We start from the raw sequence: 15,713 nt of genomic DNA on the forward strand, positions 1-15,713 counted from the left end.
TAGAGCCTTCTAATTTCCGATTTATTTAATGATGAAGCTTCACAAATAATGTCACGAAAGCTCAAAACATCACAGCATACATAAGGTTGTATCATACAGTTATTTGCAATATATACACAAAATAATACAGTACTAATAGAAAAGCAAGTTAAAAATAAAAAAAATTAACGAGCTTGTTTATATACTTCATCCCACCATTTCGACTTTTGGTGGACAGAATTGCTGCTGGTGATCTTATGTGGACCTCTTTCTCCCCTCCCCTCTGACTTTTGAATAAAACCAGTATGTTTTCTTGTTGGGACAAATGAAAGCGCATTTTTCCAATCTCCATTGTCCTTTACAGTCATCAGTATTTCAATCATTTGATTAAGGGTAAGATTTTTTCCACCTATGCCCCATTTCAGGTAGTCCAGTGGCAGTCTTGCAGTGGCTAATTTTAGCCGCTTTGCATTTCCTAGAGACACTCCTTTCTTTTGACTTTTATCAACAAATGCGCCAACAATGTAAATCTTATCATGATCAAATTCTTTTAACAAATTTGGAGAATCAGCTGTTAAGTACACAAGTTTATCTCTAGGAAAGATGTCAGAATGACATTTTTCTGTGGCAGTTATTAGAAGATTATTCCATGTCTCACCATAACGCTTTACCAGTTCACTATGGTATGCACCACCAGGTTGAAAATTGCAGAAGTGGATGTGAAACGGATCAAGAGATTTCCTGTTAAGCCCTTCGCTCATCATAAGCTGTCTAACTGTGTTCTCTATTTCTTTTTTTGACATATATCGATCATATACCATGTCAAATACTAATGGTTGCCCATGTATCATTGCCTGAGCAGTTCGCCACCCATGAAAAGCGTCCTCACTTGCAGTAAATAATTTTAATAGGTATGTGTTTCTTTTTTCAGGGTGACTTTCCATTTCACTCCTCAACTCTTGTTTTTGTAATTTCTTTTTTTCCCTGTTTTTCTTTCTGAACTCTTTAAGCAAAAGTTCCTTCAAGTATTTCTTTCTTGAAGATTTGGTAGGTAGGTTTAGAAGTTCTTGCAACTCCTCTGTGCTAATATTTTCTGGAACAGCTTTTCCTGCTAATCTCCACATATCAACAACCTTCTGCATACTTTCTATAGTGGATTCCTCTTGTGCTTCAGATTCTTCTTCTTGATCAGTAGTGCTCTGGGTTCCACTTCGAAGAATATTTTTCCAGGAGTCTAGGTTTACTGTTTCTGTGGAAGTAGGCTTGTTTTGACTCCTCTGACAATGGGTCAGTGTCAGCATTCTACATTGTGCGAGCTGGTCACATACTTTAAATGTTGATGGTTTATTTCCACACCTTATCGATAATGGGAATGTAGAAGGCCTAACAGTTCTCAATACTGCATTAATAAATGCCATCCTGGAAGATGAACACGAGACTGTAAAAGCAAGAAAAACATATTCACTTTTAAATTAGTATACATATTGTTGAGCCTTGTTCATATGGGCTTCAGTTTGTATAGCGGTATGTACAGTAAACATTGTATAGCTTTGTAAAGCTTCAGGCAGTTTTGATGAAGCTTTTGTTCAGTTCCAGTTTTGGAATGTTGAACATAGAACTTTAAGAATTCTCACCATAAGATGAAAGCTTATTAAACCCACCACACTGAAGCTGGTCCCATTCAAATATGTGCAGGGGTTTGAAAATAAAATGCAATTTTTTGTCAATGCTGACTGTAGCTCCATCTCAAGCTAAAACCCAATTTGTGAGCATTCCTATAACAAACTTACTGTACAGCCAGAAATGAGCCCCAGCCCTTTCTTCATACTGCAGCCCTCTCCCTTCTCTGTGTATAACAGTACACACAGAAGAGCCACACTACCCCCACCCTCTCTGAAAGTTTCCAGACCTCTTTGTAATTGTGCAGCCCTGTGTCTTCTCTGATCTCCTCTACAAGATCATTTTAGGTTGCAAGGACTGAACCTGTTTAGGGCAGAAAGAGTACAGTAGTTGCTGGCAGCTTATGTAGCTACTACACCGGAATCTCTCACACAAGTGCGGTAGCCGGCAAGTGTTGCTGTAGGTTCGCATTTTTCTGAATGACAGTACTCTTCTGCAGCTGCGGTCATTGCCAACAACAAAAGCCACCAGTCACAACTCCACTCTCTCCCCCATGAATAGCTGGTGGTGGGTCACGGCTTAGTTCCTCTTGTCAGCTGGCAGAGGAGATAGAAGAAGGCGCAGAGCTCCAGATGTTTCCTCTGGCATTTTGCAGAGGAGGAGAGGGGTGGAGCTATCCTACTATGCTGCTCAGCAACCCCTGCCAAGTTTTACCCCAATGCATTATCTGCAATAAAGTGTTTCTAAAGCCCTAAGGTTTTTTTTTTTTGTGGTTGTAAACCTGAAAAAAAAAAAAAAAAAAAAAAAAAGTAAGCATTGTACCTTGTAGAGCTAAGCATTAGAAGTCATCCAGCAATATGTAATCCTTCCTACTTTCTTGCATGCTTTATGAGCGACACATTTAAAAAATAAATAAATAAATAAAAAATTTTGTTGATGCGCCCCTGCTCCTTTGACTCACAGATTACCATTTTCTCATGGTCATCCATGAGGGATATTATGTGTTCAGCTTTCAGTAACATTTCCCTACCCCTACCTCCTCCTTGGCATATCCTCATTGGCCCATGATTAGTCATGTGGTGCATTACAAGAGTTCCTATTGGTCTGTACTCGTGAGGGGGTGTGGCCAGCCAACAAGGGATGACGCTACAATACTGTGCTTGCTGAGGGGAGTGTAGAGATGGGAGGAGAGTCTGATGATGTGCCTCCCGACCTCAGGAATGAAGACACGCCCAGCGATTGGTGCTTCTTGGAGAGCTTATACATACATGTGCACACATGGCTGAGATACATGGATTTTATGGTGCATGCAATGGAGGTTTACAACCGCTTTATGTTCGACGGTAGCCCGCGATTGCGGTGTGTAGGAGGTAGAACGGAGAGATGTAAACAAGGCATTTCCCTGTTCTGCCTTGTGTCATGACAGAGATCTACTGCTCCCTGTCACCCCCCCCCCCCCCACAGTTAACTATCCCCTATTTTGTAGACGCCATAACTTTGCGCAAACCAATCAATATACACTTATTGCAATTTTTTAGCAAAAATATGTAGAAGAATACATATCGGCATAAACTGGGGAAATTATTTTTTTTCATATATATATTCTTGAGGGATATTATAGCAAAAAGTAAAAAAAAATGTTTTATTTTTTTTTCTAAATGGTTGCTCTTTTTTTTGTTTATAGTGCAAAAAATCAGAACCGCAGAGGTGATCAAATACCACCAAAAGAAAGCTCTATTTGGAGGAAAAAAAAAAAAAAAAAAGTACGCCAATTTTGTTTGGGTACAATGTCGCAGGACCCGGCAGTCAGTTAAAGCTAAGCAGTGCCGATGGGTTTTACGGCGAGTACAAAATCCTTTTTCTCTGATGTTCATTGACGGACACAGCTCCAGTAATGACCGTAGGGTTATGTCACCTTCAGCAGAGGACTAGGCAGAACATGTAATACATATGAAAACAGAACTTTACAGATCCGCCCAGGGGGCGGTCCCTCTGGTAATAACCCTTCGGTCTGCTTACTGCAGCTCAGTACGTCAACAAGCAGCAAAATCAATAGGAGGGGAGGGTGCTGTGTCTGTCAATGAACATCAGAGAAAAGGATTTTACGGTGAGTACAAAAATCCTATTTTCTCTTTCATTCATTGACGGACACAGCTCCAATCTTAACCGTAGGGACGTCCCCAAGCAGTGTCATAACGAGGAGTGGGAACACATCAGAACTTGCGGCCAACAAATGCAACAGTGCATTAATACTCAAAAGTAACTGTTTTTTTAAACAGAAGAAAGAGTGCAGAATTGCAACATTACACGGCCCCCTGCAAAACTGGCATCAGAAAATGCGCTTACATCTACTTTGTAGAATTTTGTAAAAGTGCGAACGGACGACCAAGTCGCTGCCTTACACACTTGAGCGACTGACGCTTGATGTCGGAAAGCCCAAGAGGTTCCAATTGCCCTGGTGGAATGGGCCGTGACAGGAAAGGGAGGCACCTGCCCCTTCAAGGCGTAGACCTGGATCACAATCTGTCTGATCCACCTGGAAATGGTGGCCGACGAGACCGACATCCCTTTTTTTGGAACAAATACCATAACGAACAGAGAGTCTGACTTCTGAAAGGGAGACAGATATACCCTTAGGGCCGGGACCACGTCCAGGGAATGGAGGGCCACCTCTTTAGGATGTGTCGGTTTAGGACACAGAGATGGTGACACGTCTTCATTGATGTGAAAAGCCAAAACCACCTTCGGCAGAAAAGAATGTTGTGGATGCAACACCACCTTATCCTTGTGGATAACCAGATAGGGCGACTTGCAAGACAAGCTTCGATTCCTCCCCTGACCAAAGGCCCTGGGTGGACTGTACTCCCAGTAATCCACCCCAGCTGGTCAGGCTGGCGTCTGTTGTGATCACTGACCAATGTAGAGGTAGGAACGACTTCCCAGAATGAAGTGCCGAGGATCTCAGCCACCAGAGCAGGGAGTCCCTGACTGACTGGCTCACCCGAATCTGCAGATCCAGGGATAAATGGAGATTTGTCCCCTTTTTTCAATATCTCCTTCTGCAAGACTGGTGTGAAACTGGGCTTATGGTACTGCCTCGAAGGAGGCCACCGTGAGGCCAAGGACTCGCATGCAGAAGCTCAGCGACGACCACCCGCGGTTCAACAACAGCTTCACCATGGCTCTGAGAGTCTGCAGTTTGTCTAAAGGGAGAAACACTCTCGCTTCCACGGAGTCCAGCAGTAAGCCTAGATACTCCAGGTGCTGAGTCGGTATAAGCACCAACTTTTTAAGGTTCAACAGCCACCCAAATTCCTGCAGGGTTTGCATGGTGATCGCCACATCCTCCTTTAATTCTGAGGCGGAAGCTGCTCTCAGGAGATCGTCTAGGTAACCTACGATTTTGATCCCGCGTTGCCGCAACAACATGATGTCTATGCAGACGAAACGCATCGGGAAGACTCCACTGCCGCCATTTTCTATATAAAAGCGCTAGATCAACTACTTAAATGTAAGTTTGACATTTGTTTTAATAAATTGAGTTGTTTTATGGAATTACGCTATATGGCTCCATTGTTTCATCCCGTGTGTCCATTTCTGGGAGTTTGGCCTACCCTGTGATCGGAGGATACTGGTTCTGTGTGTTTTTATGTCCATGAAGATATCTTCATTATTGAGTTCCAAGTTCCAGTGCTCGTTGGTTTGACTGATTTACAGTCGCCTCATACTAAAGCGTGATTGACCCTTGGAATATATGTTCTTTTGGGTCAGATATATTCGGAAAGCCTACATCTGTTCAAGGTGGTGGTATCGGCACATGGGTGTTTGCATATCTCAATCCGGAGGATCGAAGGGCTTATTTATTTTTCTGCACCAAGAGGGACTCTGTTTGCTTTCTTAGGAAAGGACTCTATTGAGTTCAATGAGAGACACTTATTTTCTTTTTTACACATATGTTTACATTGAAGTTGTTCAATTAATATTTGTGGTATTTGTCAATTACCATGATAATTCATGTTACTCAAATTAAATAAGACATACAAGTGAAATATAGGTTTGTCACGTATCTGTGCACATGCGTTTTTTAAATTTTACTTTACTGTATATCCTTAGTCTTCCTGGCCTGTGGGAGCAAGGTACTCTTCCCACCTGTGACATTCTTAATAATGTCATCCAACGAGGCTCCAAAGAGCCGCTCACCCAAAAAAGGGTAGATCCATCAAGGCTTTTTTTTTTTTTTTTTAAGATGTCTGGTCCGCAGACCAGTATTTTAGCCAAATCAGGCGCCGCAGCACCACTGCTGACACTGAAGCCCTGGAGAGCAAAGGAAACGTATCCAGGATCGCGTCACAAACGTACTTAAGGCCGTGCACTAACTGGTCTGCTAATTCCACGCAGACAGGTGTAGCCTGCTGCTTCTCCAATTCATGGTGCAAAAGTTTTGCCCATTCAGTAAGTGTCTGCAACACTAGTGCTGTGGCCAGTACTGGCTGTATTGCTGACCCCACAACCATAAACAAGGAGCGGCCCACTGCCTCGGCCTTCCTGTTGGTAGGGTCCTTAAATGCAGGAGTCCCCTCTCCCGGGATCGTGGTTACTTTGTTTAACCTGGATACTGGGGGGTCCAAGACCGGAGGAGCTGACCATTTTTTTGAAGAAGGCTCTCCTCAAAGGGGGTAGCGCACCTCCATTCTTTTAGGAACCGAGAAGATCCATTGCAGACTTCCTCATTCCTTGTATATGAACTTATTGAAATAAGTCAGATACGGAAACACCTTAGGTGTATGGGCTGGCTTACGGGACCCAAAAGGGACCGCTACTGCAGCAGAGGAACCTGCTGTATCCTTTTCTGGGTATCAGTGATAAGTGCTCCAACTAGCGCTTTGTCTTGCATGGACCCGGACAGGGAATACTCCTCTCTGTCCGGTCGGTCCTGGTCAGCATCATCTGAAACAGAGCAGGGGCCGCCAGTCTCAGCAGTCTGCGTCAGAGCTCTCCCCGGAGGACGGGAGCAGGGGCCGCTTTTTACCACCTTTACGCCTGCCCACTGCTTCCACCCTGGCAAGGAGCATTTTAAGGCCTGCCAAAGCATCCAAAGGCACTGCACTGTTTGCAAACAAGCCGGTTGCAATTGCAGGGAGTTCTGGGAAAGAAATACCAGTTTCTGAAGCCATGCTGACCCACCCTGTCTGCCCCCCTTGGGGACTTAGGACAGGTGCACAATCCCAACCTCCTAGCTGCTGCAGACTGAGGAGCTCCCACCGCAGGTCTCACCACCCCGTTCAGCTACAGGTGTCTGTGCCCAGTATCAGCTCCCAGGTGTGCCGAGCAAAAAACCGTGCCATTCTGAGCAGCAGGGACCAGTGCTGAGGAAAAAAACCGCACTGAGCTTCAACAAAATAGCCATCGGCCGCCCTGTATAAGGGACAATCACAAAGAAAATGGCCACCAAACTTCAGAAAAATGGCCCCCGACCATGCTTTCCACTGAGGCACACAGAAAATGGCCGACAAACAACTGTACACAGTGAATGAACAGAGATAATGGTGGCAGAACAGCGCTATGGCGATCAGCACATGCAGACCTCCACACACTCAGGGACACAGACACCCAGCGCAGCCCCAATCTAAGGACAGAGCCCCCCCAGAGGACCCCTGGCTCAGGTACACCAACACCGCTCAGCAGCCCGTCATGCAGCATCTGCCATGCATGGGGGGGGGGGGGGGAATAGGGACAGGGAGAGAAGAGAGGGACCCCCTAATCAACCTCACAAGGAATGCCCAGCTGCTCAATCCCGCCGAGGCAGGAAGAGCTGTACTTACCATCTGGACGAGCTAGGGACAATCCCATCACAGACCCAGTCTCCGAGCAATAGGGGGTGGCTGCTGGCCACGGCACACTGTGACAAGGACATCGGTAGTCCGGTCATATGAGTGCCCTGGAGTGCTGCGCTCACCGGCCACCCCTGGAGCCTGAGGGGCATGTCGTGGACGGAGCATGTAGCTTGGGTCTGCACACACTCGAAAGCCAGGCTGGGGAGACTACAAGGATCTAGATTATCCAGCCTGTCACTCAGCCGGCTGTTGATAGCAGATCACAGGATCTTAAAATTTGTGCAAAAGGCAAAAATTCGGAAAAAAGCCTAGGGCCGCTGGTCCCGCAGGGAGCCTAGGTCCTTCTCCTTCACTAGGCAGAAAAAAACTGAGCTGCAGGAAGCAGGCTGAGGGTTATTACCAGAGGGACCGCCCCCTGCGCGTAACTGTAAAGGTCTGTTGATTTCACATGTATTACATGTTCTGCCTAGTCCTCTCCTGACGGTGGCGTAATAACCCTATGGTCAAGATTACTGGAGCTGTGTCCGTCAATGAATGAAAGAGAAAAGTGCTCTGGACAGGAAGGGGGTAATATCTTCCGGGGCTGAAGTGGTTAATGCATTCTATGCATTAAGGTAAAAAACAACCCTTCTGTGTCCAGGATAACCCACCCCCCCCCATACTTACTTGAACCCGATTCAGCGATGTGTACGAGAGCAGCAGCTCCCGGTGGTGTCTCCCTCCTCACCGGGCAGATTGATAGCAATGGGAACGAGTGGATCCTGCTGCTGTCAATCAAACCAGTGAGGAGGAAGAGGGGCAGAGCCATGCTCTGTGCGATACACAGAGCCCAGCTTGGGAGGGAGGCCACACAACCGCCCCCATAGCAAGTGCTTGCAATGGCAGCGGACATTTGAGAGGAAGAGGGCAGGTGACCCCCAAGAGGAGGAAGAACTTCAGGGCTGCTCTGTGCAATACTATTGCACAGAGCGGGTACGTATAATATGTATGTTTTATTTAATAGCCTTTAGTAATGCTTCAATGGTAGTGCGGTCACATTTAAAAAGATGCCAGCAAGGTTTAGCAGGACGTCAACAAGCTTCAGGTAGTTCTGAAACTTACAGAAGCCTGCTGGCAGCTTGTTTGAAGCGACAGAAATCCTATGAAAATTCCCAAACTGGAGCTGAATAACAGTATAAAGGCTTCAGCAAAACTTGCTGAGTGCTCTGTAAATGCTTTGTAGAAGCTTGCTGTACACACTGCATTTATAGAAGCTAAAGCTCATACACAAGACTTAACATTCACAAAAGGCATTGCCTGTTCATAAAGCATTTAAAATGAATATTACATACTGTACATACTGAATTTTTTGAGAACTTCTATGCACACAAAAACGAAATAATAAATCACACCTGTATAGAGCCCACTCAAACCCATCCCCACTGTGGCCTCTGCCTCTCATGCACCTCCCCCAGCACACCTCTTCCTCCAATCACCCCCTCAACACACCTGTACCTCAAATACCCTCAACATCACAACCCTGCCTCCAATGCACAGCCCCCTGCCCAGCACAAAATTGCCTCCCCTCAGTACACCACTTCCTCCAGTACACCCCCCTGCTTCCAGTGGCCCACCTCAGTACACCACTTTCTCCAATGCACTCTTCCCATGCATACCCATGATTTGTGAAGTTACCTTAACACCATCTTCTTCCCCTCTTTGAGTGGTTTAAGAGCCCAGCTCCTCTCTGTGTAGATATGTGGATTTGAAAAAACATAGAATTTTATTTTTTAACCTTAATTTTTCTGCTAGTATAACTATTCTCAAAATGCATGGCCCTTTCATATCAACAACTAACCATGTGCAGGGAAGTAGGAGGTTCTATTCACACCTTGTATAGCATAGTTTTTGACCACTTTTGTGAAGGGTAGCCCAATGTGGGACAAACACGCCAAAGAGTGTCACGCATTTTGTGGTGTGCAAAAACACTCATCTGCTGGACATGTTTGGGACGTCAAAGAATTAATGGCATCGCAAGTGAGACATGCATTTTTCACACATTTTTTTGCGCATTCATGGAATGTTCAGGTGTGACTGGGGCCTTAATGCCAGTGTGAACTTGGTCGTTGGCAACTGCTAGGTGCTGCTATCCCATGCCTCAGTAGCCTCTGCCGCTAGGTATCGCTCTACTGCATTCATTTTCACAGACAACGTTGCTACCTTGAAGGCCGCCGTGCGGTAGGGGTCACTATGGGCTGCTTTTTAGTTTGGCCATTTGTGTGTAGACCACTCATCCTAGCTGTTTACCGAAAGGGCTTAGCCAAAATGGCTCCCACGCTGGTGCACTGCCCCCCTTTGCCCTGGCATTCCCATAGATGATGCCTAAGCTGCCAGTCCAACTCCATTAGATTGATTTGATTATTCAATGACTGACAGCTAGTATAGCCAAAATACACAGCCACTTATGCCTAATGAGGATTTTCACTTTCTCAGACTAAGCCTAGGTTCACATTGAAGCGATTTGTCATGCGATTTGAGAGATCAAATCACATGAAAAGTCGCAGCCTACTGGAGGCAATGGCACTGTTCCAATTTGTGCGACACCAATTTTGCAGCGCTGCACCAATTTGCAAAAGTGGTTCCTGCCCTACTTTTGCCAAATTTGGGTGCGACTTCAATAGACATCTGGGCATGAAGCCACACCGATGTCAATCAAGTAGCACCTGAAATCGCGCTGACCTCGCTATTTTGAAATCGCGCTACTACAAATGAAGTAGCGCGATTTGAAAATAGCATCAGTGTGAACCAGGGCTAAAGTGATGGGCTGAATGATACATTTTATGCTCTCTTAGTTTTGTAGCCTTTTTACTGTGGATCCTGCCGTGCCAATTCTGTATTATTGGTTTTCTAGAAAATGGCAGATACTTGTATAATTAAGCCAAATTCCCAAGCTGAGGAACTTTATTCTTTAAGTATCCACTATGTTCTAGAAGACCAATAACATAGAATAGGCACTGCGGGGTCCACAGCAAAATGGCCGCAAAAACAAATACAACATAATCTGTATAATTTATTGAAAGAATGTGAAAGCCCTCAGACATCAGTGGCTCTGGGAAGCAGATAAACAAGAACTGACAGCTAGTGTAGGCAATCAACTCAATATAATGGAATGGGCTAGCAGCCCGAGAAGTGATTCATGGGAACATCAGTGTGTAGTCATGGTGCAACAGTATAGAAAGTCACTTTGGCAAAGCCCTTTCTTTAGATAGATGCAAGGTCTACATAAAAATGGCCAAACTAATTATAAGCTGACAGTGACCTCTACTGCTGGCAGCCTCTAATGTATCACACTTACTACACACCTGCTGTCTACAAGTTCCCACTGACATTGAAAAGCTAATTTATTTTTAAACTAACATATGTGATATTCAATGTATTTTATTTAAAAATGAAGATTTCTACTTCCCCGCACATGTGAAGCCCTTTCATAACTGCAGACCATACATAAAAGTTAGTGGTTGATATGAAAGAATCATAACTTTTGGAAATAATTCAATGAAAGTTGAAATATAAAAAGGCAATGGCACTTGTCGCAGAATGCAAGGCTCTGGTGTGCACTTCCATACGTTGACCGTGACATGTGTTAAATGGGGCACTTAACTTGGGGTCCCAAGTTCATCCAACAGACTGAAGGTGACAGAGGTGTGCAGACTGGCCCCTTAACTATACGCAACGGTGTCACTACCAATGACTGTCAATGACTGAAAACAATAGAAGTCCAACAAGGGTGTGATACCAAGCCAAGGTCAGGTAGACCAAGAAAGATTGCAGCCACAACTGGTGGAAGAATTGCTCAGGATACAAAGAAAAACCCACAGGTAACCACAGGAGAAATACAGGCTGCTCTCCAAAAAGGACAGTGTAGTTTTTTTTAAAATAATCTTTAAATAAAGACAGGGTATTACATTGCAATATAAAAAAACATTTGTCAAAGGTGGTGGCTTCAAGTAATTCACCAATTGTTCCTTTTTTGTTTTCCACATGAAAAGGATATGAGAACGTAAATAACAGTCACAGTTATAACTTTGATGCAACTAAAGTTATATTAAGAGCAATTATCAGTTAACAGGTCGGTGAGATAGTCTTAACCTGTATATCAGGCTAGGCAGTCTCAACCCGTCATACTTTCCGCTGAGCATGAGACATATCTGTCCACCTAGGAGGGGTTCTTGTGCTTAATAAATTTGGCCGGCATCCTGTACAATACTTATAGTAATATAAGTATTGTACAGGATGCCGGCCAAATTTGGTGTATTGCATGGGGTTAAGGGATGGGCCAGGCGGGCGCACATTGGGGCGGTGGGCGAACTTGCGCCTCCAGCTAACATCTCCCCACACCGCCTCCCGCCCAGGCCCCCCTGAAACGAAGGTGCCAATTCCCCCTACAGGCCGGAGTGACCCATTGCATCAGACTGCCAGTAGTGTGGTTGTTTTTAAGAAGCACAATTAAATGATACTTGAACAAAAAAGAGCTGCATGGGTGAGCTGCCAGAAGGAAGCCTTTACTGCGCCAATGCCGCAAAAAAGCCAACGAGGCATGCCAAGGTGTGTTGGGCATATTGTAACTAGAGGTCGACCGATATGGGTTTTTCTCTGGCCGATGCCGATATTTAGAAATCGCGGCGGCCGATGGCCGATTTTTATTTTCTTTTTTTCCCCCTTCATCTCATAAAATCTAAGACACCTTTCACACTGGGGCATTTTTCAGGTGCTTTTGGGCTAAAAATAGTGCCTGCAAAACGGTTCCCCTGCTTTCACACTGAGGCGATGCGCAAGCAGGGTGTTAAAAAAAATTAAAATAAATAATAATAAAAAAAAGTCCTGCAAGCAGCATCTTTGGAGTGATGTATACCGCTCTTTCACCACTCCTGCCCATTGAAATGAATGGCCACCGCTGCCGAAGCGTGTGCAATGCGATTTGGCAGCAGGGCTTCACAGGCACATTTAACCCCTTCCTCGGCCACTAGCTAGGTTATAAGTGCCCCGCTTGCAGCCGAATAGCGCCGCTAAAATGACGGTAAAGCGCCACTAAAACTAGCAGCATTTTACCGTCAACGCCTGCCCGCTCCAGTGTGAAAGCAGCCTTAAGTACTAAGCGATACAGAAAATTTCTTACATTTATTAAACAAAATAAACCTCCAATCAGTTCACTTGTATGTATAATTAAGATATAAAAAAAAACAAAAAAACAAAAAAAAAAAAAACACACCTATATCTCTTCATTGACTTCTATTACAGAAGTCATTTGCAAGTCGCGCTGAAGTTATAATCTGCCTTTTTTAAAAGCACAATCGGCCGATGAATTAAAAAACGCCAAATATCGGCTGAAATATTATTGGTTGACCTCTAATTATAACCAGGCTTTTTTGTGGAACTTGTACCGTAAAGGCTTCTTTCTGGCAACTTGACCACACAGCTCTTTTTTGTTCAAGTATCATCGTATTGTGCTCCTTAAAAAACAACCACACCATCTTTTTTCAGAGCAGCCTGTATTCCCCCTGAAGTTTGTATCCTGAACAATTCCTGTGGCAGTTGTGGTTGAAATCTCTCTTGATCTACCTGAGCTTGGCTTGGGGTCAAGAGATCCCCAAATTTTCTACTTCTTATTAAGCAAATGAATAGTACTGAATAGTATTCAAGGCTCTGGATATATTTTTATATCATATTTCATCTTTGTAAAGCTTCATTACCTTGTTATGCAGGTCTTTTGACTGTTCTTTTCTACCTCCTCATGGCTCAGTGTCTAGCCTGCTTAGTGCAGCCATGTAAGAGCTAACTCATTGACTATTTATACACCAATTGTGATTAAAAAGCCACAAATGTGGGAAATTAACTTTTGCCATTTTAACCTGTGTGTGCTACCTTCTGTATCTGTACCAAGGCACGTAAACTTGAATGTAAACTTTTTATCAGGGCCATTTGGGTGATTTCAGTTAACATTATAAATTTAAAAAGGATCCAAAACCCTATGTGATAAAAAATGGTTTCATATGATTGCTATCCTTAAAATATAAGACCGTTTGTCATAATCAGTCATTTTTTCAATATTAATGCCATAATTTCACAATTTCTGCCAGGGTATGCAAACTTTTTAGCATGTCTGTAGATTTAAGGTTAGACTGTAGGAGAAGCACTGGGAGAGATCCAAATCGAGTAGTGAGCGCATGACGAATTTGAAGAAATCGGAAGAATTGCCAATTAGTAAACCCAAATTTCTCCTTGAGAGAATCGAAAGACAATAGGGAACCATTAATACAACCATTAATACAAATGTATTCTAGTCTCTTAACTCCCCTGGCTGCCCAAAATCCTGGGTCAGGGACAGTAAGAAATTCAGAAAGTTGTGCGTTGAGCCACAGGAGGGTGTCGGGTGACCGAGTGTGAGGATCCTTTCAATGCTTGCATACCAGTAGTTGCCAAACTTTAATCACTGCTTTCATAGAGAGTGTGAGAGGAAAAGGAGCCTTAACACCTCTGTACAAAGCATTGCTCGTGACTCATAGGATCTGAAATATGCCGCCTCAAGGACTACTGCATTAGTCTCGTCAGACGACGCCCAGTTAGGGGCAGGAGTTAAAAGGGCAGCATAGTAATATTTCTAAAGATCCAGACAGACCAAACCTCCCTCTGTCCAGGGTCTTTTGAGAATAGATTTGTTTATCCTGGCGGGGGTTAGCCCTCCAATAATGGAGTCAAATTGCTAAAAAACCAAAAAAAAAAAAAAAAAAAAAACTTTGGGGATCCAAAATGGGGAGTGTCTCAGTGCATATAAGAAAACCTTAAAATTATCCCAGTCTCGCAGTTTCAAATAGAGCTGGGTGACTAAAGGATAGAGATTTAACTTGGCAAGATCAGAGACCCTTGGAGTAATGTTAATTCCCAGATATCGGATAGAGGATGCCCACGTCAACGGCAGTGAGGGATCTGCCTGTACTTTGGCCTAAGGGTCAGTAGGCAAGGCTTGAGATTTGTCCCAGTTGACCCTCAGCCCCAATAATCTGGAAAATTCTGAAATAACGTTCAGAGTTGGACGAAGTGAGGGTCCCGAGTCATTGGAAAATAGAATTAGGTCATCAGCATATAGGGTAGGTTTTTCGACAATACTGCCAACCCATATGCCCTTCACCGAGTCTGCTCCCCTGAGGGCCGTGGCAAGAGGCTCCATAATCAGAGTGAACAAAAAATGGGAGAGGGGTCAGCCGTGTCTAGTGCCCAGCTCCACTGGGGAAGGGTTCAGAAAGCAGTCTGCCTAATTTGTGCTACTGGGGATTTATACAAAATACTTATCCATTTACAAAAGAAGGGACCAAACCCAAAGGCTTGAAAGACCAATATCATATAGTTCCAAGTCACCATATCAAAAGATTTTTTCTATAGCTAAAGATACCATGACACGAGTCTGAGAATGTGAGCATGGAAGCTGCAGATGGGCAAGTACTCTTCTTAAATTGATATCTTTGGGACTTTCCTGGCATGAATCCAGTTTGATCTACATCAACCAACACAGACAGAAGTTTAACCAGTCTAGCAGCAAGGACCTTAGCCAAAATTTTAAGGTCATAGTTTTATAAGGAAAGAAGCCTATAGGAGGCGCAACATTTTCGATCCTTACGGTTTCCCAGCCAGAGACACAATTCTTGAGGGGGAATGGTCAGGAAGTCCTGCTGGAAGATACGAGGCCCCTGAAATTTTTGTAAGCACCTGAGAGCTACCAAAGGTGAGATCTATTCTGGAACCTGATCTGTGGGCTAAGGATAAAACACCTTGGAGTCAATGTGTTTCAATCAATGCAACAAGCAGACAGGTAACACCGCTCCAGGTGATGATTCTATCCTTAATGATGAGGTGCAGGTCCAGTCCATGGTCTGGACAATGAATATAAAAAGTAAAGCAAATGACCGCACTCCAAAATAAATAAATAAAATGAAGGAAAAAAGAGCTTTATTTATATATATATATATATATATATATATATATATATATATATATATATATAAAAAAATCCAACATGAAAAACAATTACCGCAACATAGTAGGGGTGCATGGTTGACGCGTTTCACGAAATTCTTTGCTTAGTCATAACGCAATGTGTTTCTATTGCCATAGTTCTCTAAAAGCAAAAGCTTCCGCTCATTGAGCGAGATCTGGGGAAGCTGTATGCTGTGGGTTAGAGGAATCAAGGTTAGGGTCAAGGATGAAGTTAAAGTCACCAGCAAACAGAATGGGTGTGGTTGGGAAGGG

General features: G+C 44.0%; 1 protein-coding gene across 3 annotated transcripts in view; it reads right to left on the reverse strand.

Annotated features, from left to right (window-relative positions):
• The window catches only part of TRMT10C (tRNA methyltransferase 10C, mitochondrial RNase P subunit), a 21,735-nt gene continuing 6,022 nt past the window's right edge, over positions 1-15,713 (reverse strand). For 2 of the 3 annotated variants that reach the window (XM_077482480.1, XM_077482482.1), the window contains exon 2: positions 1-1,417. In XM_077482480.1, coding sequence (XP_077338606.1) covers positions 165-1,397 — 1,233 coding nt within the window. In that variant the 5' untranslated portion in view covers positions 1,398-1,417 and the 3' untranslated portion in view covers positions 1-164. Of the gene's footprint in view, positions 1,418-9,107; positions 9,154-15,713 lie in introns of those variants that run through there. The other variant, XM_077482481.1, reaches the window with a different exon arrangement.

The sequence above is a fragment of the Lithobates pipiens genome, unplaced genomic scaffold (assembly GCF_037356315.1).
Source record: "Lithobates pipiens isolate NorthernLeopardFrog02 unplaced genomic scaffold, aLitPip1_a1.2 Scaffold_16, whole genome shotgun sequence".
Classification (NCBI taxonomy): domain Eukaryota; kingdom Metazoa; phylum Chordata; class Amphibia; order Anura; family Ranidae; genus Lithobates; species Lithobates pipiens.